The sequence below is a fragment of the Nothobranchius furzeri genome, chromosome 11, assembly GCF_043380555.1.
Source record: "Nothobranchius furzeri strain GRZ-AD chromosome 11, NfurGRZ-RIMD1, whole genome shotgun sequence".
NCBI classification, from domain to species: domain Eukaryota; kingdom Metazoa; phylum Chordata; class Actinopteri; order Cyprinodontiformes; family Nothobranchiidae; genus Nothobranchius; species Nothobranchius furzeri.
This window is the reverse complement of record NC_091751.1, coordinates 70,957,521-70,983,182: the sequence shown is the minus strand read 5'-3', so window position 1 is coordinate 70,983,182 and position 25,662 is coordinate 70,957,521. Positions and strand designations below refer to the sequence as shown.

Genomic DNA, 25,662 nt, shown 5'->3' with positions numbered 1-25,662 from the left:
GACTATCAGGCGAAGATGAAGCTTCACCTGTTCCAGTTGGGATGAAAATCGGCATCTTTTCTTACAGGTTGGTGTCCAGCTCGCCACTGAGGTCCACTCTGGACCAGGTTACGTCCCACTTGGAAGTGCTGTCGCGCTGATTCTCACTCTGCTATGATGAAAATCTTATTTATTTGGTAAATGGGTTGATTTGATGTTGATGTGCTTATATTTATTTACAGAGATACATGCTCCTGGTTTTCTCGTTAATAACTCACTGCTTCAGTCTCTCAATAAGCGATGTTTGTTTATATGAATATTGGTTTTATTGGTGAGGATGTTTGCATCTACCTATCAGAACTCAAGGTGCTACGGATGAAACCACATAGGGTATTAGACCTTCTCATTCGTGCAGACCAACACAAGAGGGGTCAGTGGTTCAACATTAGGTGAGACTGCATCATTTAATCCCCGGGATGTCTCAACTCTCGCCTCAGGACAAACCAGAATTAACTGGAGTGTCAGATGTTTTGGGAACATGACTTCCATCCACAAAGTGTCAAAATATCCAGAGTAAATCTACAGAGGCCATAAAATTTATCTTGGATGTTCTTTGGGTCTTCTTTTATGATATTTGTGAAGCATATGAAATATTTATTTAAAATTTAAGCCCTTCATATATGCATTTTCTGTCTGACAGGATCTAGAATGTGAGAGTTTTTGACAAGTTTTGTACATAGTAGGACTATAACATGAACATCCTGATATGTATGTTGTGGAATAAAAACGCTATAAAGCAACGTGTGGCTTTATGTGTCGCAAATGTGAATAAGAGTGATACATCTCATGTGTTACAGGCATGTTGTTGCTGTGATCCTTACTGTCTGAACCTGGGAAATGGGAGTCTTGTTGAATCTGAGTGTTTGATCATTTTTTGTGTTGATGTTTTGTAAAAACTGCTGCTGTAATAATAAAGGCTGGATGTGGAGCTCTGATGAAGACCAGCTGAGATGAGCCGGGGGGGGGGGGGGGGTCCTGGTGAGAACGGAGACCAGGTAAAAGAAACCGGAAGTGTAAACAGAGGCGACCGAGGCAAACACGATGGGCATCTTAAAACTGGCTGATCTGATCCGCTCCGAGGCTCCTGCGGCTGTTTCCTTCAGGGATATCAGTGACTACGCAGGTAAACACAAACAATTACGTTGTTTTCCCCCATCATGCTAATGAGAGCTCAGTCAAACCGCTGCTACTAGCTAGCTACTATCGTTAGCAAAAACCGAACTTATTTTTATTTTTATCCCACTTTTTTATTTCGAGCTTTTAAAATCCGTCTTTAAGCTCCTCGTGATTTTTCTCAAAGATAAAATCCTGTCAAAAATCGCTTTTTCAGTAGCTATCACCAGGTCAGTGTCGATCATCCCTGTAGGATCAAACTTTTGTCATTTTTCTAACAGCGGAAGACATCAGTAACGGAGAAATTTGTTTGTCACCGCGTTAAACAAGTTTAAACGTTTGGTTGCGTTAATAATTACTACAGACACATCTGGGAACTAGCTTCCTACGGTTTAAACTCATGAAAACGTTCAATAATTTCGCTTCATGTTGAAGTGGAACTTAAAGAGCAAGTAACGTCTAAATTAACTTTTTTTTGCTGATGAACTGTATAAATGAGTGTCTTTTAAATGTGTGTATTCATTATTTTAGCATTTTGGTGCATTTTCTTTAAAAATTAAAAATTCTGCCTAAATACCACCGTATAGCGCCACCTTCAGCTTAAAACATAGAATTTGACTCATTTTGAATAAATTTTAGCCAATGACTAAAGGGTAAGATACTACGTAAACCAGTAGAGTACTACGTAGCAGCTCTGTGTCAAAGTTATAAAGCATCGAGCGTCTCGGCCACGCCTTGTGGCGAGTTGGGAGTTGGATTTGCAAGCGAGTGTAGGAGGCTAGCCTAGTTCAGCATTAGCATATAGCATTAGCATATCCTAATCTTTAGCATAGCTTTCAGTGTTATACATACTTATTTAGTGTTAGTTTGGCTGTTGGATAGTGTAGTTTAGTTAGTGTTTGGCTGTTAGTGTAATTAGCAAAGTAGTTCGGGTTTAGTGCTCCATATCGTGTTGGTATGGTGAGAAGGTGTAGTGTAGTATGGTTGCGGTGGCTCTGTGGGGTTGTACTCCTTTCCGCTGGACTTAGAAATTAGGCGCCAGTGGTTGCGCGCAATCGGTGTCTGGAAAAGATTCAGCTCCCGCCGGGTGCTGTAGTTTGCAACCAGCATTTTACCCGCGATTCTGCACGTCTCCGTTTGAAGAGGGAGGCTGTGCCCACCGTGGCTCTTCCGCGATTTAGATGCAGCCCACCGACTCTGCTCCCCCACCACGGCGGGCTCCAGTCTGAGGTGAGTACGCTAAATAAAAGTTTTAACATCTTCTAAAGACAATTTCCTACCTAAATGCAAAGTTTAAGAGACGTGGTTCACTTCCTTTAGCTAGTCAGTCGGTAATTCTGCAACAGTGTCTCTAACTGACGCAGCACTAGTTGACAGACAGCATTACAGCGTGAAATCCAGCTTGTGACCCGGTTCCGTAAGGAATTCTGTGCAGGAGGTCGCATTTCAGGCTCTATTCACATCATATGTGACTGACTTTTATGGGCCATTCCCATCTGTACCGGGTCGGCCCGGGCCGGGTAGCCCCAGTCGGCCCCAGCCTGGCCCGGCTGATTCCACACATCCTTGCCTTAAGCCCATGTGGGCTGGTTCTACCCACCAATCAGAGGCTTGCTCTAATGGAAGGTGTGAATTTGCTGTCAGCAGTGGGTGTGTTGGCCCTGGTTGGCCTGAAGCAGACCCCCTCGAGAAGAGGGCTGAGAATGAGCCTTGGTTGGCCCGGAACAATACCAGGCCACCCAGATATGTAAACAACCTACGCTACCCGGCCCGGGCCGACCCGGTACAGATGGGAATGGCCCATCACAGTCACACACTAGGAATGTTATAAAGCGCCTATATAGGAGATTCTTTTGTATATTATCTGACTTTATAAACAACAACAATGTGCTTCTATATTTTTTTTCAGGCTAAATCTACCCAAGACACTGGCTGTCAGACTGATTTAGTAGTCTGCAAGAATGTACTTGTCCAGGCTGACGTGAAGCCTTACCGGCGTAGCAAAGGTGAATTATTTTTAATAATCTTCTATGTAAACATTTTATTATTACCTTCTAGTTTTAATTTGTTTTACAGATTATAGTTACATGTGATTTTATGCTCTTTTAAACATTTATAAATGTGCTGCTTCTTTGTTTTTACATAGCCAGCCAGAATGGAGTTCACAGCCACAGTGTGTCTGGTGACCCACAGGGACCATGACGGAAATTCATCTTCCAGAAGGTCCCAGAGCATCCACACCCCCTGAAAGACCAAGATGTGAGGTGTCTGCTGTTGATTCCAGCTTCCACCTCAGTGACAGTGCAAGCTCAGTGAACTGTTCAAGGTAAAAAAAATTAAAACATTTCAGAATTTTTAAGATATTAACAATTAAATAAGTATGTGATTACATCATGACGGAGGCTACTGATTCTGGCCCTGTGACACTTGGTGGTGACATGTGAGCTGATTCACCTGGTAAATAACTTTTACATTAAATATTTTGTTTTTGCTATCAAAAGTAAATTAACTAATAACCTGCATTATTGCAGGACACTCAGCAAAATATAGACTCTACACCATGAGGCAGGCACACATTAATATTCTATAAGAGCACATAAGGTGAGCAACACCACATATTATTATTATTACTGTACACTGTCCTGGATTTGTTTTCTTTCTGCATCTCATCATTAGCCTGGCTGATCACCTGATAACTCCTGTCATCTGGTTATGACAGCATGAGGACGTCCTCACACACCTGTAACCTATCAGCTCGTCTGGCAGAATAGAAAGAGAAGAGACAACACCACATCTCCTGTTCCTGGAAAGCCTTCAGCCATCCTTCGATGACTGAGAACCTCCATCAGCTGCAGCCGTGCTCTTCTTAGCGTGACAGCAGGACGTCCCGAAGGTCCGCTCACCTGTTCACCGCTCAGACGTCCTGATTTTCTACCTTCCTAGATCATCCAGCTGTAACCTGTTCCTGATCATGTCTTTAGTCCCGCTGTAACACTGATGCATCAGTCTCAGACGTCATGGAGCTCAGGTGTTATTAGAACTACCTGTGTGTGTTCACCACCCAGCTTCAGCTCTTCTGTGGTTGGGTCTGACCCATGTTAGTAAATGTAAGTCCTCCATCAGGCTTGTGCCTCTTCTAGTGTCATTTTATTTATTTATTTAACCATGACTAGATTACCAGCAACAGAAATGCTAAAAACACACAATTATGTGAAGCTGTAAAAATTAAAATACTGTGCAAAATTACATTTATTTCTGTAATTTAACTAGACTGAGAGACCATATAAAGGCTCGGGAACCTTTACAGGTGTTTCTATTTGCAATTTTAAATGTTAGCAGATTGGGGTCTTGTTAAATATCACACAGTGACCTTTTAATAGTCTAGATTAGTGTAATGTTCCTGTTAGTAGTTCCTCCTGTTAAGTGCTTATTTATTTAAATTATTCAGGTTTATAAAAAAACATTTTGACATACATTTTATTATGTTCCAGTCCATAGTCATTTATATTTCACTATTGTAGTAATTCTTGCATGCTTTAATGAAAAAAGTAACTAAGTAGTTATTTTTTGTGGTAATTAGTTACTTTTATAATCTTGTAACTCAGTTAGTAACAGTTACTTTTTTGACAAAGTAATCAGTAACTATAATTACTTTTTTAAAGTAACGTTCCCAACACTGCTTACAAGCATCCTTCCCGTGGATTCGGACACACCCATACAGTACAGCCAAGTTATATTTACTAAATACAAACACCAAACATGCTCAAACTTGTTAAAAGTAAGTTTATTTTATTTAATGTAAATTTTTATTATTTAAAAAAGGGACAGAGACCTATAAGAGGTATCTCTTAATTCTGCTGCTTTTTCATTCTTGGTTGTGTTATCTGTTTTTATAATTGTGTATATATATATTTGAATGAAATAAAGTTCCTCATTAAAAATCCCATGAGTTATGATCTCAATAGTCTGCCGATTAGAGCAGGAATAATCCGCACAGAGCTCAGGCATCTTGTTCACTGCTGCTGTTTTGGTTAGTTTCTGCTGGAAGCTCGACCCATCTAGGACGGCGACTGCATTTCCTGCGCCCGAGCGGCCAACAGAGGGTTTGTCAATATATACGTCTGTGGTTTGATGGGCCCAATCCCAATACTCGCACTTCCACCCTTGCGCCCTTCAATTACGCAATTCCAACCAGGGGTGCGAGTGGTGTCCCAATTCTCTAGTGCGGAAGTTGATCACGCCCCTTTTGCACCCTTGATCCGCACTTTCATGCGGACTTGCGTGAAGTGTATTACCCACAGTCCATTGCTGCGGGAGAAAAGGCTTGTGTTCCTTTTCTGAAAATATGTATTTTCTAAGGAAATTAGTTTGTTTTAGGACGATTAGTTGATGCTCTGAACGTTTGAGTCTGCAGCAATTAATTTAAATTTATTTAAAACAACTGTTTGGTTGTTTGTGTGAAAGTTGTTAATAAAGGTTTTTAAAGTATTACAGCAACCAGCATCCCCCTAAGATCTGATTGGTTCACATTTTGATCCAAGCGACCAGTGGTAGAATGGGAAATGTTAGTTGGTCACATGTATTCTGTAAATCATGTTACGCTGATGACGACAACTACATCGGCCCTAAAGAGAAATCTGATTTGTTTTCTATAAGGACACTACAATTACAGCTGATAACCTTTACTTAATATTACAGTCATATCTTTATATGACCATGTCTACAATATGATATCCACAAGCATGTGAGGATGTGTTTCAGTTGCTAACAGGCTTCATCAATTTACACTATTATGAACGCTAACGCGATATCTTCAGCCATCGTTACCCTCAAGCTACATGTAGAGAAGTCCGTCCGACTTAAACGCCGGCTTTTAGCCACTCCCCCTGCTGCTTCCATCTGCTCTCGTCTGTTTTCCAGGCGAGGATCTGCTCATCTTGAACAAGGCCATTTGCACACTTGGGGAAGGGTCCAAGATGTTGCCGTGAGAGTTGAGGTCAACAGATATGGGATTTTCTATTGCCGATACCGATATGAGGTGGTCGTGGTCAGCCTATGGCAGATAAGTGCTGCTGATTTGACACCTTATCAGATTGCTTATTTATCACTAATAACAGCTGTGGATGCACAATATTTCTGAAACTAATCTGTTTTTAACACTGAATTTAACCAACTGTTGAAACTTAATTTTGCGCACTGCTCAGTGGTAAAATCAAACATTATAACAAGATGAATAAAACAATACCAATAAACTGAACAAGTATTAAATATACAGAACAGGCAAAAAAAAGAAATATCAGTTAATGTTTCAGAGCATTTATTAAGCAGATGTTTTATAGGGATGTACACATTTACATTTAAGTAATAAGTACACTGTTAGACAGGTTGTACTGAATAATGCATAACAGTGATGTAAATATCTTTGGTATGTTCTTGCTCTGTCTGGTTTCTAACTGCATTTTTTGTTCTTTCTAAAACACAGAAAAGATTTTTTTTTACCTTGCTGACGTTTCGTTTGCAGACTGCAAAACTTCCTCAGAGCTGACGCTGATGGTGGTGTCACTTCCTTCTCGTTTTATCTGCGCCCAGCAGAGGACGTTGTCGCCCTCTGCTGCCCACTCTCCCCTCACCTATGACACAGTCCCATACACAAGCAGATTTATTTTTCTTAATTTAGTTTTTATAAATCAGTAGCTCACTTTTAACACCTCGCACCATCTTGTAGCTTTTTTGGTTTTATTTGTGCTATTTCAAATGGTTTTTATCATTCGTCGCATTATATTTATTTTGATAGTGCTGCTAACTGTTCTCTTATTCTATTGTTTTTACTAGGAATTTTTATCCTTGATTATTTATGCTATGTTTTTATGTATCTTATCTGATTTTCATGCTTTCATTGTGTTTTGTTGATTTGTTCAAGCATTTGGCTCTTTATGTACAGCACTTTGGTTAGCTGGCATGCTATTTTGAAATGGTGCTTTATAAATAAATTGGTATGGTATGGTATCCAATGTGTAAACCCCATTGTCCTTGTTCATGGTCCTGTATTGACCATCAGAAAACCACATAATGGACTGGGACAACACAAGCATCATAACCACCGAACAACAGAAATACAAAAGATGGATTAAGGAAGCCATAGAGATAAGGAGACGTGGATACCGGAGGGCGACAATGTCCTCTGCTGCCCGCGGACTGAACGTTGCAAACTTTCCTTACAGTAAATAATAATCCCCTCACCCTTGGTTGGTCTATCCTGACAAAATACACTATAAACACGAACACGGCAGAGTCAGGTACTGACTTCTTGAGCCAGGTCTCTGAAATGACTGAAACATCAGGTTTAGCTGTCTGAACATAAACTTTAATTTCATCTATCTTGGAGAGAAGGCTTTGAATGTTTAAATGAAAACAACAACAACAACAAAGCTTTTCGACTTCAGAAGCAGTCAACGGTCATTGTCTTCATGCCAGAAGCTAAAGAGGTGACAGTAGAGGGGGGAAGCTAAAGTAGTGACAGTTAGTAAGGAGGTGTCAGTAGAGGGGGAACGTAAAAACATGTCAATAGGGTTTGCAAACTGGAGAACTAGAGGCTAGCCCGGGATTTGGTTGGATGTTCCCATAGATTAGTAACAATAGAAAAATGTCGGGGGCCACCCGCGAGCTGCCTATTGAGGACCACTGGTCTAGGTTGTCAAGGAACCAAACGCGGAAAAGGCTACTGTGTCGAATGCTGCTATGCTAGCTGCCATACCACCAACACTTATAAACAAACAGTTTAGTTTGAAGCTATTTTCGTGACCAAAGAATCTTTTGTATGCAATGTTTCAAAAGTGGTTGGGATATTTGTTATCTGGCCATTATTATAGTTTGCTTATAGTTAGCTAAGTTGATAGTACAGTAGTGCTAAGGTGCTAATGCTAGTTTTGTTAATGACTCAAATGTTGTATAAACAACTTATAATTGACTCATACATAAATAGCAAGTGATAAAAATGGTAATTGGCTTCAAATGGAATATTTTGTTTTTGTTGTTTATTGGTTTTGTTTTCTTTTTCTGTAGATTAATGTGAACAATTGTTTTGTAACTGTCTTTTTATGTAGCAACTAGCAAGGTGAAGATAGAACGACCTGCATAAAGGAAAGTTTTTTTACTTTCAAATTTGTTAATGTGAGCAAATGTGATTTATTAACTGAATTGGGGCTGGACTAGATAAGCTTTTGCTTCTTCCAGTTCCCTCTCAAATGGTTTTATGTTATTGTATGTTTTGTATTGTTTCATTCAACAGCATATGTTTATCGTATTCCTCATATAAAAAAAAAAAAAATTTGTATGCACCAGGAATATGGGGGAGTGCATATGCAATTTCATGTTTTCGATGGTTTGAGATAAATAAATAAATAAAATAAAACCAGACCTAACCATGTTGCTGTTTCTGTTTTTTACTGAACAAGAAGTGAATTTGTGGCTGCAAGTGACAGGAGGAAATCATCTTCTGCGGTTTTACCTAGGATAATGCTCTTTTTGCCATTTGTTTGCCATTTGTTGGATGCTAAACAAAAAAACTCCATGATTCTCAAATAATTGAACGGATTCAAAGGTTTTTCTTTTCCCTTTACAATTGCACAATTATTGTAGAGTAAAATATATTTGTGATTGTTCTGCAGTGTTGTTTATTTAGGACATAGTTTTGTTAAAAGCATTAACAGATTGGTCAGGTTTCCATGATGCGTCCCTTCCAGCACCGGTGCTCCGCCCACGTGCATCACTTAATGTGTGTACGTAGGGCACCAAACACTGTCAGCAGATACGTCAGCCTCCACATGAGCACCACACCTGTGTGCACCCCAATATTCTCCTTGTTCCTACGCCCTTGGTTAAACCTTTTCATTTGGAAACTTTAGTTTTGCATTAGCGGTGTAAGTGAGACCTTGTCCCAAACACAGAAGCAGATCTATAACAGAATGACTGAAAAAGAAAACAATTAAGTTTTGTAAGATGTAAAATAAAAAATGTAAGTGCTTTGGTAGGACCTCAAAACCGCTGAGCAGACACAAATGACCACAAAACCTAGAAAAACTGAGGCCACATCGTAAAGAGGAATGAGCCAAAACTCTTCAATGATGCGAGAGCCTGTAAAGGTCAGACAGTAGATGACTAATGAGAGTCACTGGTTTTACCAAATTACTGAGTCATGGTAAGGATGCTTTTACATTTGAACTAGTTTTAGTGTGTAAAATAAGTGTTTGATGTTGACTAAAAAGGTCTGACGTCCAGGGGAAGAGCAGCTGTAGTTTGTGAAGGTAAATTGTTGAAGTTTATCGTTCATAATGCAGCAGGTGTGTTTGTCCACAGGTAAAGTCATCGCTCTGGACACCTCTGTGGTTGTGAACCAGTTCCGAGCAGCAACACCCACACTCAGGTGAGACCTTGATGTCACCCATGATGCTTTTGTTTGACTGGTGTGTGAAACATGGGGATCGTCTCTGAGAATTAGAGACTGACTGATTTTGTCTCTAGCCCTCTGACAGGTCTGTTCTTCCGTACGCTCACCTTCTTGGAACACGGCATAAAGCCAGTATTTGTTTTAGATGGAAGGCCTCCGGTGGAAAAGTCAGCTGTGGTAAGAGACATACACCGGACAGACATGCACTGATTCCCTTTGGTACCTGGTATGGCTTCCAGGACATGTTTTGGTCAGAGAGACATGTCTAAACCTGGTAGCAGACAGTCAAATACAGGAGATGTTTGATTATATCTGTTCCTGCAGCTGAAGAGGAGAGCCGAGGCAGCTGGTTGGAGCAACTTCAATCCGACTGGCACAGGCACACGCACAGGTACACATTAGAGCAGAAGAAAACAATTGATGCATCAAGATGCTGACGTAAATTATTCTGAATAATAGAAGAAGCGCTCCATAATCGATTATAGTGGAACGCAGACAGTGGAATGTGGTAGCCCCTCCCTGGGCTGCCACCTTATTGTGGTGGAGGGGTTTGAGTGTCCCAATGATCAAATGAGCTAAGTTGTCTGAGGCTTTATGCCTCTGGTAGGGTCACCCATGGCAAACAGGTCCAAGTTGAGGGATCAGACAAAGTGCAGCCCATAGACCCCTTATGATGAATGATACAAATGGAAACCGTGTTCCCTTGCCCGGACGAAGGTCACCGGGGTACCCCTCTGGAGCCAGGCCTGGAGTCGGGGCACTTCGGCTGCGCCTGGTGGCCGGGGTTTCACCCATGGAGCCCGGCCGGGCACAGCCTGAAGAGGAAACGTGGGTCTCCCTTCCCATGGGCTCACCACTTGTGAAAGGGGCCAAAGGGGTTGGGTGCAATGTGTGATGGGTGGGGGCTAAAGGTGGGGACCTTGGCGGTCTGATCCTCGGATACAGAAGCTGGCTCTCGGTAGGTGGAATGTCACCTCTCTGGTAGGGAAGGAGTTGGTGTACGAGGTTGAGAGGTTCTGACTAGATATAGGTAGACTCCGCTTGACGCATGGCTCTGGCTCCGGAACCATTTTTATTGAGAGGGCTAAACACTCTACCACTCCGGAGTTGCCCCGACTGAGAGGCGCCGAGCAGGAATGGTCATACTAGTTGTTGAGCTATGTAAAATATTATATGCTCTCATTGTCAGGCTTTCATTTTGAGGATGTAGAAGTTCGGATGTGACTTCCTGTCAAAGAGCGGATTGGTCAGACGTGATTACACCAATATGTTTCACCTGTACCCTTGTCTCTGAGTGACTATAAAAGACTCTGAGACTAAATAAATTGTTGGGAGTTGGTGATGAAAACAGCGTAACGAGAGTTATTTGAGCATATGCAAACTATGACAGAGTGTTCACTCTTCTGTTGTGTGTTGAACCGATTACAGAAAACCGTTGCAAAGTGTTACCTCTGCAGATTTCCCCATCTTGGTGCCTGTATGTTGGTGTTTACCCTGATCAACGAGAGGGTAGCCTCCCTGTGTCTGTGTGGGGGGACGGGTCCTGACTTGTCTGTGCTTATGCACCAAACTACAGTTCAGACTACTCACCCTTTTTGGAGTCCTTGGAGAAGGTGCTGGAGAACGCTTCCTCTGGTGACTTCCTCGTTCTGCTGGGGGACTTTAACACTCACATGGGTAATGATGGTGGGACCTGGAGAGGTGTGGTGGGGAGGAATTGCCCCCTGATCAGAATTCAAGTAGTGTTTTTTATTGGACTTCTGTGCTCATCATAGATTGTCCATAATGAAGGGCAAGTGGGAGCCCCCTGAAGCATCCACTTATTTTGTCTAAAGATCAGTACATATCTAAGCTTATCCTTCATCATTACCACCTGCAGCTAGGGCATGGAGGAAGAAGTCATGTTCTTTCAACAGTAAGATGAAAGTTCTGGATAACGAATGGTGTTTTAGCTACAAAAAGGGTCATAGCACAATGTTTATTTTGCAAAAGGCACGGAGCAAAACCCGGTCAACAACAGATCTGCCAGAGGAAAGAGTGGTTCCTGATCTACCACTGTTTACAAATGTCAAAGTAGATTATTTTTGACCGATTAATGTAAAAAGAGGACAAAGCATCGTAAAACGATACGGAGTAATCTTCACTTGCCTGACGAGCAGGGCCATACACCTTGAGGTTGCATACTTTTTGGACACAGACTCCTGCATTAATGCGCTGCAAAGATTCGTCTCAGGAAGAGGACTAGTCGCAAGCATGAGATCTGACAATGGCACTAATTTTGTGGGAGCAGAAAGAGAGCTACGACAAGCACTAGCCTCTTTAAAAAGCAAAAAAATGAAAAGGCCATGTCACAAAGGGGGATCAAATGACATTTCAACCCACCTTCTGGATCACATTTTGGTGGTGTTTGGGAACGCCGCATTCAAATGATCAGGAAGGTTTTGTGCTCTGTCAACAAATGTTGGATGATGAAGGACTCCATACAGTTCTGTGTGAGGCTGAGGCTATACTGAACGATCGTCCCATTACAAAACTGTCTGAGGTTCCCAATGACCTTGAAGCATTAAAACCCAACCACTTGCTCCTTCTGAAGGGAAAACCAATCCCTTCATCTGGACTTTTCGACAAAACCGATCTCTACGCCAATAGAAGATGGAAACAAATCCAATACCTTTCAGATCTCTTTTGGAAACATTGGATTCGCGAATACTTGCCAACGCTACAGGAGCGACAAAAATTGATCAAAAAGAAAAGATGTTTTGAGCCGGGAAACATTGTCATGATTATGGACTCCACAACTCCTAGGAGTTCTTGGACACTTGGAAGAATCATAAGAACATTCCCGGATGAGAAAGGTCTGGCTTCAAATGAAAACAAGTGTGATAGAAAGACCTATTACCAAAGTATGCATATTCTGTGAAGCTACATGCTAACCAGGCACTGGTTTGTGCATAGGTGTGAGCCTTGGTTTAGCCCCTAGAGGTTTTTCTTCAGCCATGCAGTTAATGTGTTAACATTCGAATTTTGACTCCTTGTATTAATGTTTATTAATTGCTATGCCTTCCCGTCACATGCAATTAGGGGCCGGTGTGTAGGAGTCATGTTTGTTTTAGTTCTTTGTTTTTCTTTTAATTGCCGCTAGGGTACTATATAAGGGCAGTTGTAATTCAGGTCAGGTGTTGCTGATGAGGGGGAGTCAAACAGTTTTCTACTGTTTCACTGGAGGTATGTGTTGTCTTTAAACTGAGTGGAAATATACCAAAAGAGAAGAAAGAATGATGATGATAATGAAAGGACTGTTGGAAACCAAGGTGGACACGTCGAGACTTCTTTGAGCGCATGTAAGAAACAAAACTGATCATGAGCAACCAGTAGCGTCAATGGGTTAGAAGCTACAGTTACAAATGCAGGTATGCAGTGTAATGAAGATGTTAATTACATTTAATTAAAGAGCAAGTCACCCCCTACCAGATTCTTACTCAAATCCCACTTCCTGTTTGAAAAATGCAACAAATGCTGTTGCCTAGCAGACCGAGAGGGCGGAGCCTCTAACAAATACACACACTCACAACATTGTGACATCATAATATACCATGTAACATCATAGTGTACCTCTTAGCCAATAGCGATGGCAGATTTTAATTCAAATGCAGTGCAGAGTTTTTGCCTGACGACGGTGCGTCATTGACAGTTTTAGGCAGAAAGTTTTAATTTGAACTAAGATGCACTAAAATGCCAAATTATTGACTACACGTGTCTACAGCACGATCAGACACTCATTTATATAGTTTATAAGCAAAAAAATGTTGATTTGGAGTGACTTGCTCTTTAAGGACCATAAGACATAAAATTTCATATCGAGTATGAAATCCATCTTTTGGACACTGGGTTATTTAAATGCAGGGATTTTCTAATAACACTTTGTATTAACTGAGAGACTAGAGAAGAGAGAGAGCTTTAAAACGTTTAAGGAAATTTATTACTAAATAATTTTAAACAATGTAACAAGACTAACTCTAATGATGGATGTTCTGTTGGAATGAAGTGTGAGGTGAATGATGTCAAGTTCAGAACCTTCACATCCGGAGAAGCAAAGTCTGAGTGGGAGATGATGTTTTGCTCCTAACTGATCAGAGTTTGAGACTCGTAGTCATAAACACATGAGACGCCATTTGTGTCGCATCCACATACCCTCAGTGAGACCTCCGTACAGATCTGGATGCCAGGTCCACGACCCTCCTTTGGTACTGGAGCCGATGAAACAGCGTCGACAGTACGACAACCCAGTCTTTGGATAGTCTCCAGGTAAAAAGCGACAGGTGTTTCACGGCGTCAAAAGGGGACCCTCCTTGGGTCAGCGAGTTCAGCTTTTATTCTGAAAGGTACCGTTGCTTGGTTGGTAACAACGGTATTTTCCCAGCTTGTTAGTTCTTAGCTTAAAAAGAGAAGCATAGATGGCCTGTCCATACTTCACTTAACATGCGGTGAACTTCATGGGATCTTGAGAACGAGATCTTGAGAACTGAACTTAAGATGGCGTTGGACTGTTTAATTAATCTGGATGTTTTTGATTCTGGACGAATCAAAGCTGACAGATTTAATGAACACCACGGAGACTCTGCCACGCTTCAGACTAGGAAGGTTCTGATTGGATCAGTACAGCAATGTGTCGTGTGATTATTTACCTTAGTGTATCAGCGAGTCTAGTGACTAGAATAAGTCATTTACTTATTATAACATACTAGTAATAATATTGTTATTTCACAGATCGGACACATTGTATTATTGACTAACAGTTGTTTTGATTAGCTTTATTGAAAATAGAGTTCTTTGATTTAACAAAGAAAAGAAAGGAGTCTTCATCTTCTGTCTTCATTGCTGGAAAGTAAACAGTTTAGAAGCGAATGCATGACCTTGAGGCTGTTTCATGCACTCTGGCGCGGTGTCAAAGGCAACCGTGGAAAAAGTTAAATACCTTGGAGGAATAGCTCCTTCATCACGTTACAGCAGGTACAGGACAGGCAGAGATGCACAAACAGGTACACACACAAGTACATGTACAGGTTTTTGCAGAGGTACACACACAGGTACAGTCTCACACACACACACACACACACACACACACACACACACACACACACACACACACACACACACACACACACACACACACACACACACACACACACACACACGGGTAAGAAGATGCAGACACAGGTTTAGGTTCTGCATTATCATTTGTTTGTTTTTTCCCTACAGCATCAACCCAGACCAGGGATTGTGTGGAGCTCCTGAAGTACCTGGGTGTACCTGTCATCCAGGTAGAACGTTTTATATGAATGCATATGCAGCTTCACCTGTTGCTATTCCTCCCCACCTTCATGCACAGGAGTTTTTCTTAGGCTCCAGGCGATGCCGAGGCCATGTGTGCCCGGCTGGTGGCAAACGGGGTGGTGGATGCAGTGGCGTCAGAGGACATGGACACTCTACCCTTTGGGGCTAAAGTTCTTATTCGTCAGCTGAATGCTAAGAGGAACAGGTGAGCACACACTTCTGGACACTTAAATACGACGTTTAATGTTCTTACACTGGTTTTAGTCATACATTAAAATGTACTCATTCTTTCGCTGAGTCCCATTCTGTCCCGCTCTGAACTTGAGACAGTTCTCCACTCCTTCATCTCCTCACGCTTAGACTACTGTAACTCTCTTTTCACGTGTCTGAGCAGAACCTCCCTGAACCGTCTACAGGTGGTTCAGAACGCCTGTGCTCGGCTTCTGACCAAGTCCTCCAAACACACCCACATCACCCCGCTTCTCCTCCAGCTTCACTGGCTGCCAGTCAACTTCAGGGTTCATTTCAAGATCCTGGTTCTGGTCTATAGGGCCTTACATGGACAAGCACCATCTTACATTGGTGATCTTCTTAGTCCCTACACCCCCAGCAGGTCCCTGAGGTCCAGTGATCAAAGCCTACTGGTTGTGCAGCACCAGGCTAAAGGTCAAAGGTGACAGATCATCTGCTGCTGTGGCCCCCAGACTCTGGACCTCTCTCCCCCTGAGCCTGAGATCAGTGGACTCAGTGGTCTCCTTTAAAAAGCAGCTGAAGACTCACCTGTTCAAGCTTTGGTGTGACCTTCATCACCACTCTCTCATTCTTTACTTATTCCGCCTTTTCCGGGATCACACATGTGGAACATGCTGGAATTCCAGCGTTGCCACGGTAAAGCAAATGTAGGGGAAACACTGGTTGTTTATGCAGAGCCGATGATTATCAAAACTCACGCTGGTGGCTGGTGTTTGCTGCCAGACAGAGTTACCAAGGTCTTGTGTGATGATAGATCCTGGATCTGGATCTGGAGAGTCTGAGGCCACATTTTAATACCATATCTGTAAAAGGGCTTCCTGTCTAGTCTGATCTGATGACTCTGTTTGTTTTCTCAGTGCTGTTGTTGAATACTCGTTAGCAAAGCTGTTGGAGGAACTCCACATTAGTCAGAAGGAGGTAAGACTGCAGAAGTTTGTCTCTCAGATCATTCGACCATTCGGTCACAATCTTCACAAACAAACTTTTACCCCTCCTCCTCTTGTTTTGTTTTAGCTTGTTGACCTCTGTATCCTGTTGGGCTGTGACTACTGTGACAAGTTACGTGGTTTGGGTCCTAAAAGAGCTTTGACTCTGATCCAGACGCACCGCACCATTGAGAATGTGGTTCTGAACATCAATAGAGAGGTATTGGACAGAGTTTCTACACCTTATAAAAGAACAGAGATAAATGTAGGAATCAGATGAATATGTGTCCTCAGACCCATCCTGTACCAGAATCCTGGAAATACCAAGAAGCCAGGAACGTTTTCCTGGAGGCCCCACAAACCCAGGTCCCTGAACTAACCTGGATGGAACCAGACGAGGAGGCCCTGGTGAAGATCCTCTGTCACCTCAAACACCACAGGTCAGCATGGCTCTGCCGTTCTTCTGACCTCTAACTCCATCAGTTATTAACCCAAGTGTGTTTGTGTGTGCACGCACGTGTGCGTGTGCATGTGTGACAGGGAGGGGCGAATCCGCCATCGTATGAAAATGTTTCGTGAAAGCCGAGAAAGTCGGCGGGAGAAGAGGGAGCAGCAGAATGCAGCAGGGTGTCACCGGCAGACCCGGCTGGGAGAGTTCTTCATGGTCACCAGAAAGAGAAGCCAAGTGAGTCACGGACAAAACAGACTAGAGTTTTACAGGTTTTGCTTTTTGAAAAACAAAATCAGCTTCTTTCAGAGACTGCACGGGGACAGTTGAGGACAGACACCTTTAGGAGCGGCTCGTTAAAACAAACGTAATAAGTGCGGATTTGATCGCAATAAAACCCAATTCTTGTCCAAGATGAACTGAAGTTCGCGGCAGAGCAGAGACTACCCCTATACCCCATTCAGGGTTTCCCTTGCATAGGCGTAGCCGTGGCGGGCCGCCACGGCTGAAATCCCACCGCCACGTCTACAAGATCCCAAGTTTTTTTTGTCTTGTTTTTACGCTGTTTCCCGAAGAAGCAGCGGGAACTACTATGTTGTCGCTTGTGATCACAGCCGGCGGGCAGCAAGGAGGAGCAGGCAGGGCAAGGTGAAGTTACAGCATAAGTTACTGAGTTTAAAATTAGAAAGGTAGCAGTGGATATAATGCTTTTTGGTTGACATGTTTCAATAGCATTAAGATAAACGAGTGTTGACGATCTTGACAGGGTTTCCTCCCCCCACCAGGATAAGCATCACTTATTCATGTAAAATTTATTTATTTTTCATGTCTGACTTTAACCGCATCTAATACTGTATTACGGCGTGAGCGCAACAGCGACAACTTAAGATCGATGTGTGAGCAGCCTGAGAGGTCGGGTGTTTCATCTGAACCCTTAAAACCTCCAGCAGGCTACGCTGCACTATGGACGTGTTAGCGCACGGCGCTAACAACTTAGCGACGTGACATGTCTCGGAGAAAGCGTAAAATCACGTTGGACGCTTCTTCTGAAGCGGGAAAATAACACTTCTTCTTAAGCAGAGCACGACATCGCCTCGGCTCGTTCACGGCCGAGCCGGACTGAGCTCGATAACATTGACCCAGCACTGCCTGATGGAAAACCAGCGGGTTTCATCAGACTCGTAAAGTTTCTTGTTTTTGCTGGGGACCCCCTGTATTTTACCGCTCCCTCCTGCAGTCTTCCCCTATTAACATTTAAAATGATTCTGTAAATTCGTGTATCAATAGAAAAAATCTCTGCCTCTGCCAGCTGCAGTAAATGTAGTCTCCAAATAATAAATAAGAGGTGCATTCATCTGTGTATCTCCTTTGATCCGCATTAGTGATATTTTCAGCACCAGAACAGTGAAGCAAAGAAAGATTCCTGAGTTTGTTAGTAATTTTATTTATTAGGTGCATCTGACCTGTTCTATTTTTCTCTGAAATGAGATCAAATCAGTGCTTCTATTGGTTGTCTCCTCTCTGCACTGGAAAACTTTACTTTACTAAGTGTCTGAGAAAACAGTTCTGGTTACAAACCAGATTGAATTGTCCACACATATTCCAGAATGTCTATCTGAAAAGGGTTTTAGAGACGTGTCATAATTTTCTCCCCAAGCTTAGGAATTAGATTCAAAGCTACGTTATAGGTACTGGAAAGGTTAAATCTATTTCCAGTACCTATAATGCAGCTTTGATTCTCATTCCTAAGCAGTTTCAGTCTAGGTCAAACCTTCTTGCTGTCCAGACTAGTGATTGTTGGTGATTTTAACATCAACGTTGATGATCCCTCAGACCACCTTTCCATGAGCTTCTCCAGCCTCATGGACTCCTTCAGGACCCAGCATGTTTCTGGCCCCACACACACCAGGGGGCACACTCTGAACCTTGTTTTTACCCTGGGTCTAAATGCTGACAGTGTTTGTCCTGGGGATGTTTATAGTTCTGATTACCATTGCATTTTCTTTAACTTGTCAGTTTCTGCGTCCCCACCTCCTGCTCGCAGTATGGTTAGTTCTCGTTTTCTTAATGAGAGCACAGCTAGCAATTTTTCTGCTGCTTTTGATCCACCCTGTTCTTCTGATAACGACCCAGATTCCTTAACTTTTCAGTTCATCGAGCACTGCCTCTCCATTCTGGACAACATCTGTCCTGTCAGTACCAGATCAGTTCCTGCAGTGAACCCTACTCCCTGGTTTAATGACAGCCTTCGCAGCCTGAAGCACCAGTGCAGAAAAATTGAGTTTGTGGAAGAAAACCCATCTCCACGTCCATCTGCTGCACCTAAAGGATCTTCTGACATCCTTTAACTCCACAGTCAGAGACGCCAGGGTTTCCTATTTCTCCAACCTGGTGTCCCAGAGCAAAGGGAACCCCAAGGTGCTGTTTAACACCATCAGCAGCATCGTCTCTCCTGCCTCTCCTACAGCCTCCATCCACTCTGTTACAGACTGTGAGAACTTTCTGTCTTTCTTTGTGGACAAAGTCAATAAGGTTAGATCTAGCATCTCTCCTTCAGCCTTATCGCCGCCTCTCCCGACTCCAACCCGGTCCGTCATCCTGGATAGCTTTGCTCCTGTTTCTTTGCCTGAGTTAACCAAACTAGTTAACTCTATGAAGACCTCTGCATGCCCCCTCCACATCTTACCCTCATCTTTGTTTAAAAGTGCTTTTCGGTCCATCGGTCCCAGCGTGCTCTCTATAATTAATGCTTCTCTGGTTTCGGGTCAGGTCCCTGCTTACTTTAAGAACGCTGTAATCCACCCGCTTCTTAAAAAACCGAGTCTCGACCCCTCTCTGGATGGCAGGAGCATTGGGGCTCACTGTTTGGTGACCCAGTTTCTGCGGGGCGTGAGAAGGTTGCATCCTGCCTTGTGCAGGCCGGCACCTGCTTGGGGCCTTCCCCTGGTCCTGCAGGCCCTGTGTGGGCCACACTTTGAGCCAATGACTACTGCCCCGTTGGCAGTGGTGTCTGTGAAAACCGCCTTTCTCTTGGCAGTGACGTCGGCTAAACGGGTCGGTGAGCTGCACGCACTGGACATCAGCCCCGCCTGCCTGCGGTGGAGGGCAGATGGGTCTGGGGTGACGCTGTGGCCCAATGTTGCCTTTCTTCCCAAGGTTCTGCCCTCTGGCTACGTGAATGCCGCAATCGAGCTGGGGGCGTATTTCCCTCCCCCATTTCTTTCAGAGGAACAACGGCGGGCGAATTTGCTGTGCTCGGTCCAGGCACTGCAGCTCTATATTGTGGCCACAAACACTGTCCGGCAGTCGAACCAGCTGTTTGTCTGTCACGGAGGAGTGAACAGGGGTCGGGCCCTTTCGAAGCAGAGGCTGTCGCATTGGGTCGTGGATGCCATTGCTATGGCTTATGCGGCAGTGGGTGCAGTGGTTCCCCCTGGGATCGTGTGCCATTCCACCAGGAGTGTTGCTACATCCTGGGCGGCAATGAGAGGTGTGCCACTGGTGGATGTCTGTGCTGCGGCGTCCTGGGCAACTCCGTGCACGTTTGCACGCTTCTACCGCCTCAACGTTGGCCACGGGTCCACGCTCGCTTCGGCGGTGCTGCCTCTGGCGGCTACCTCCTGAGTGACGGTGAGTTTAATGTTCCTCGTGACACTGCTGGCATTAGTCATCCACTCTGTTTACTACCACTGGCAGTCAGGAGGGAACGAAACAGAACGGAAGTTACGGTGTAACTATGTTTCTGTGAGTTCCTGGATGACTGCCAGTCACAGGGGTCACTCGGAACTTCTCGGGCGAGAAGATCCCGGGAGACCCGAACGTAGCTATCGGCGCGTAATTTATAGACTCGCGACCATGTGCGCTACGTGTCACGTGCGTGACTTTGTTTACATTAGTACTCAACTTGCGCAGAGCGCGAGGAGATACATCCACTCTGTTTACTGCCACTGGCAGTCATCCAGGAACTCACAGAACCATAGTTACACCGTAACTTCCGTTATGTTTCCTGCTCTTCTTGTCTTTAGGTTTTATTCTTAGGTCACGTTAGTTTCCTCCCTGATTAGTAATTTAGTTCACCTGCTCTCTCTCTCCCCACACACCTGCAGTTCATCTCCCTCTCATCCTCCCCAGTGTATATAACCCTGTCTGTGTCCCTATGTGTTTGTCGGTCCATTGTGTTTCTGTCATACTCGTCTCGTTTGCTCTCCAGTGTTTCTAGTGTCTCTAGCTTCTAGTTTTTTTTGGATCACTTATTTAGTCATTTTTAATTTTTGTTTTTGGCTCCCTGCCTTTTGGATTATTCCTAAATAAAGGATTTTATTTCATCTTCCACCCCTGTCTCGTCCGTCTGGTTCTCTGCATCTTGGGTCCTAACTTCCTCCTGAACCAACTCGTGACAGTCGGTCACATTTGTTTTTTCTCTGGGATAAAGGATTACCCGAGAAGTTAAACCGAACTCCCACCCCGCTAGCTGGATATCACTACCAGAGGTGCAGACATGTTTTGGACCGTTTGACTCAGAAAACCCGCGACCTGATTCTGTTTATCTTCAGAACCAAAATCCGTACAGTTTGTTTACTTTTCTTAAATATTTCATTTCTGTGCTCCACCAGGAGCTCTAAGCTAGCGAGTTCTCAGCTGGTCTTAGCTCCATCATGTGTCCCAATATAATTCTATATAATATACAATATAATATTATTTATCTACAGATAAATAAAATAATGTGCTGCCAGTTTTACCGCTGCATGTATATGTTGATATAATTCCAGTAATATTTAATCGATAATTTACCAGAATAAATCTTCCTGATGCTGGAGTAACTCATTACCTTGGCTCATTGTTTGCATTAATCCAGGATGGCACGGAGGTTCTACCGGTCCACGGAGGATCTGTTGTTGAAATATGGAGATCATCTTTTAGGTTATATCTGTGTGTGTGTGTGTGTGTGTGTGTGTGTGTGTGTGTGTGTGTGTGTGTTTCGTAGCTTTCCCAAATGACTTGTTTTTTCCTTACCGGAGCTAACACGGTTAGCAGTGTTGCTGCAGTCATGCTAATGGGACTCTAGAGTCCAGAAGTAGCGGTGCGGTTCTAGATGGATTTAAAGATGTGGGTTATTATTTTAGATCAGACCTGTTATTTAAAACTTGCATGTAGGACACTGACACATAGCTCAGACCTTTTGCTGCAGCTGTAAACGCAATTTTCCATAATAATTAAGAGCACGACAGTAAACAAATAACAGTGATTCACAATACTAGCAACAGCAGCTGCCTTGTTTTACGTGTTGGAGTAACGTAAGTAGAACACAGTTCTTCGCTGTCTGGAGGAGAGGATTTGGATTTTCTGTAATGATTTATGACAAAATTCCTTAAAATTAAAACTGAACCCAGTTCATATTTATATAGATAGTAAAGTGTAGTTATGCTGCATTTCTACTATTTTAATGCAGAGTCTGGCCACTACCTTTAAAAACGGTTTGAATTTTTCTGATGGCTAATTCAAACAAGCATGTAAAACGTGTCAGACTTTAGTGTAGGAGAGTTTAGTGAGAAAAAACAACTCTATTCACTTCATTTATATATATATATATATTCCTATATTAGGAACCCAGCAGATTGCATCGAGTCACTGACTAGTAACAGAGTCTTAACAATCTGCTGGGATCCTTGTATAGCAAACTTTTTACTGATTGGAACGTTTACTTTATGAAGTGCCTTCAGACGGCTCTTGTTGTGATCTGGCGCTGTATAAATCAACTGAATTGAATTTAATGAATGATAATCAGGGCTGCTGTAAAAGTCCATCTTCAGTCCACATCCAGACACAATAATTCTCTCTTCTGTCTCATGACAACAGCACACTCCTCCGCTGGTTCTGACTTTTTCTTTCTTGTGCTTGCTCCTGATCTATATTTCTGTTTGGATGCCATCTCTTCCACATCTGACCACTGGTTGCTCAGGTGCTGCTTGCTGTCAATCATTGCGGGAACTTGCATGGTGCCAGAAAACTCATCTCTTTATTTTCTCTCCTCTTGCCTGAGCTGACGGTGCTGTATGCTCCGCACGCTTCATGGCAGTGATGCTGCTTTTGCTCATTTTGAGAAAATCTGTGGCGGTGCGTCAAGCGCATCTGCTGGGTAGCAGAGAGCAGGCGTGGCAGCGGTAGCATGCGCAACAGCAGGTGACGCACACCAATAATCACGTCCTCCTCCTCTTACAAGTAGCAGATGCAGAGGAGACGTCTTTTTCCAAATGAATTAATTTGGACTTCATCGAGGAGAGTCTGAGTGTTTGGAGACAATCTGCTGGTATGGAGTGTTTATGCGCGTGACCGCGCCATAGCCAGCAACAGCTTCCACGAAATGAGGCTGTTCGGGAGGGTCGGGAGGGTTGGGACAGAGCGCTGGGGGGACTGTGGATGGCTGCTATTTACTTGGAGATAGGCTGATGCATTTTCAGAAATCTTGCAGATTTCGACTAGTGAATGACTGGAAAATCTACCAGTACTCATCGTATCCTGGAAAAAAAAGTCCCGGTATGCAGAGAGGTTTAAATAAGAAGTACCGACCCACTTAAAGCACTGCCTGTAACAAGTAAATAAAACACAGTTTCACTCTCTTACTGAACTTCTACGTGTAGAAAACAAAAACAACTAGAAAATCCCCGAGTACATTTAGAAATGGGCCTGCCAGCTGGCATAAGATAGAGGCCAGGCATCAAAGGCCAGTGTGCATTGCCATGCCATCAGCAGCTCACGTCCTCTTCTATACTTGCAAACTTGTAGCTTTTCGGCGAAAATTGCCATTTTTGAAGCCAAATGTGCATGGCGTTCACATTAATCGTGTAGATTAATCGTGGGGGGGATTGGTTCTCTGTTGGGTTTCAGTCACTCTTTATGAGAACCAGAGAAAGGAGGGGGGATTCATCTTATTCACAATCTATCTTTGTTCTAGTGTGTTAGTCACATGTCATCATCTGACCAATCACAGTTGAAGATACATATCGATGCAGACGACAAGGCAGAGTGGCGCTTTAACGTCTCGCAGTGGTTTTGAGCTTAAAGTCTGTCAAATCAAACAAAATCAACACTAAATATCACAGTTTTTGTCAAGGACTCTAGCAGAAATACCTTTATAGAATATTTTCTGAGGCTTGTTGTGTATTTTATTTTATGTATTTATTTTTTTTAAGTTTAGTTCAGAGTAAACACTACCAGTATTTAACCCCGTTAAAAACCTGATGTTGGTAACTTAAATGCTTTTTCTGGTACATAATGGCCACCAGTATGCTACAGTGTTGGTCATTCACAATAAATCCCATTATATTGATCTGGGCACCAGAAGATTTAAGGATGCTGGAGGAGAAACACGTGATGATATAATTTCATAATATCGTAACATTTTTGAACATTTTCCCCTTAGCAGTGGTTTATTAAAGCATTCAAGCAAACAACTGAGATGAGATTCCTAAACATTTGATCACATCTAACTCATCAGAGCAGACCCATAAGGATGATTACAGTTTCTGGAATATTATCATTCATTCTCTAAACTTTAACCTTCTGTTGTAACTGTGCACCCATGCTTACTTTTTTGATGTTGAGAGCCAGTCTGTAGACTAGTCCTCATTTATTTTTGTTCTGTTCTTAAAGGCTGTGGAAGTTGGATCATCATTAGGTGCAAACACAAAGAGACCAAAAGCAGAGTAAGAAGAAATTCATCGTCGTCTCCAGAATCCACCGGGGATCTTCCAATAAGAATCTACTTGTTGTGACTCCATTATAATCATATGAATTCTGATCTTAGATATTCTGTTGTTGCTCTACATGTTTTAGGGTTGGATCAAAAAACGTTGATCGCCTGGATATTAAAATCATAACAGCTACTATTGAATAGCTGATTGACTAAAGTTTCAACATTATGTAAAAACAAACTTCTGTGAGAAAACAGCTGGACTAACCCGCCATCGTGATCTTATGTGGCTGAGCTGGTCTCAGTTCATCCTGCAGGTTTCTGTTGCGGCTAGGAGGGCTTTAATGAGAGAGAACAGCGTAATCATTGTTGGAGAGACCTTCCTAGAGCCAAAACCAGAGACGAGCGACGTCTCCTAAATAGATATTCAACCAGCACCTGTTGTGTGACTTGAGCCAAGGCAGAGACCAAAACATGAGCAAATGTTTCATAAAGCTCTAAAAAGGAAGTGATACAACTTTACCCGTGTCACGAAGAGGTTAAAAAGCTCAACTGGCTTTTCTGTATTTGTATGTGTAAATGCTTAGTTTTCATATTAAACCCGAGTCTGTTGGTTGTGTGACTTAATTCACTCTAGAAAGGTTTCCATTGGGTCATTTTTTCTGAGTTATTCCCAATAAATCTAAAGTTTTGAAATGTTTGTAATGTCATTTTTATTTGTTTGTATAAATATATAAGCTACAAAATATTTTTTACATTTAAAATCAAGATCAATCAATAAATGATCAACTCATGTTTTGGTTGATTACAGATTTATCCGACTCCTCTACGAAGGGTGTGAAGCTTTCTTTTGGGCCCCGTGTCCTGTCTGGCTGTAAAGCAATCAGAATTCATGTCTGAGTGCTGAAGACGAGCCTTACACTTTCACTCTCACAGGTGGAGCAGCATAGTTCAGCTATACTGCCACTCCTGATATCAAAACTTTATTAGAAATGTATTCAGTAAATGGACACAGAGACGGAAGTTACAGAGAAAGAGGAGCGAGGAAAGGAAGATTGGGGGGGGGGTCACAAAAATAAACAACAAAGGATGAACAAGAATCTGCTTCTAGACCTGCAGAAAGAGAGAAAAGGGGTGGACACAAAAACAAAACAGAACCAATATATTGCTGTGCCAAAAACATGAAGATATATAACAGTAACATTTTGTGCTGAGATCTCCGGAGCATGGAGACTCCGGGGAGACTTACACATTTAAGGAATACCTCGACTGATGCAGAGTTGATTTATTTATTTATTTAAGGATCCCCATTAGTCTTCACCATAGAGAGGACTATTCTTCCAGGGGTCCGCATCATTAAAAAACATTTACAATAGTACATATGCAGTGTAAGAAAAAGAACATACAAAACATT

At 42.8% G+C, this 25,662-nt stretch overlaps 2 protein-coding genes and 1 long non-coding RNA gene across 5 annotated transcripts in view; all 3 read left to right on the top strand.

The window, feature by feature from the left end:
• The window catches only part of LOC107373846 (mitochondrial fission factor homolog A), a 141,362-nt gene extending 140,996 nt beyond the window's left edge, over positions 1–366 (top strand). The window contains exon 6 of one of the 2 annotated variants that reach the window (XM_054738248.2): positions 68–366. In XM_054738248.2, the coding sequence (XP_054594223.1) occupies positions 68–140 (73 nt within the window). In that variant the 3' untranslated portion in view covers positions 141–366. The remainder of the gene's footprint in view (positions 1–67) is intronic. The other variant, XM_054738246.2, reaches the window with a different exon arrangement.
• Positions 367–1,006: 640 nt separating this feature from the next.
• On the top strand, positions 1,007–24,948 carry zgc:110269 (probable flap endonuclease 1 homolog). 2 transcript variants are annotated; one of them, XM_054738239.2, is made up of 11 exons: positions 1,007–1,162; positions 9,508–9,574; positions 9,673–9,775; positions 9,923–9,989; positions 14,858–14,919; positions 15,001–15,137; positions 16,042–16,102; positions 16,199–16,330; positions 16,387–16,550; positions 16,651–16,795; positions 24,209–24,948. In XM_054738239.2, the coding sequence occupies exons 1-11, from the start codon at positions 1,081–1,083 to the stop codon at positions 24,263–24,265; spliced, it is 1,077 nt and encodes a 358-aa protein (XP_054594214.1). In that variant the 5' UTR covers positions 1,007–1,080; the 3' UTR covers positions 24,266–24,948. The 2 variants fall into 2 exon arrangements, with proteins under 2 accessions (XP_054594214.1, XP_054594215.1); XM_054738240.2 differs by having other exon boundaries at positions 1,008–1,162; positions 16,405–16,550.
• Positions 3,472–4,004, top strand: LOC129161187 (uncharacterized). The gene is made up of 3 exons (XR_011515533.1): positions 3,472–3,609; positions 3,684–3,753; positions 3,872–4,004. It is a non-coding gene; the product is annotated as an uncharacterized lncRNA (long non-coding RNA).
• Positions 24,949–25,662: the final 714 nt, after the last annotated feature.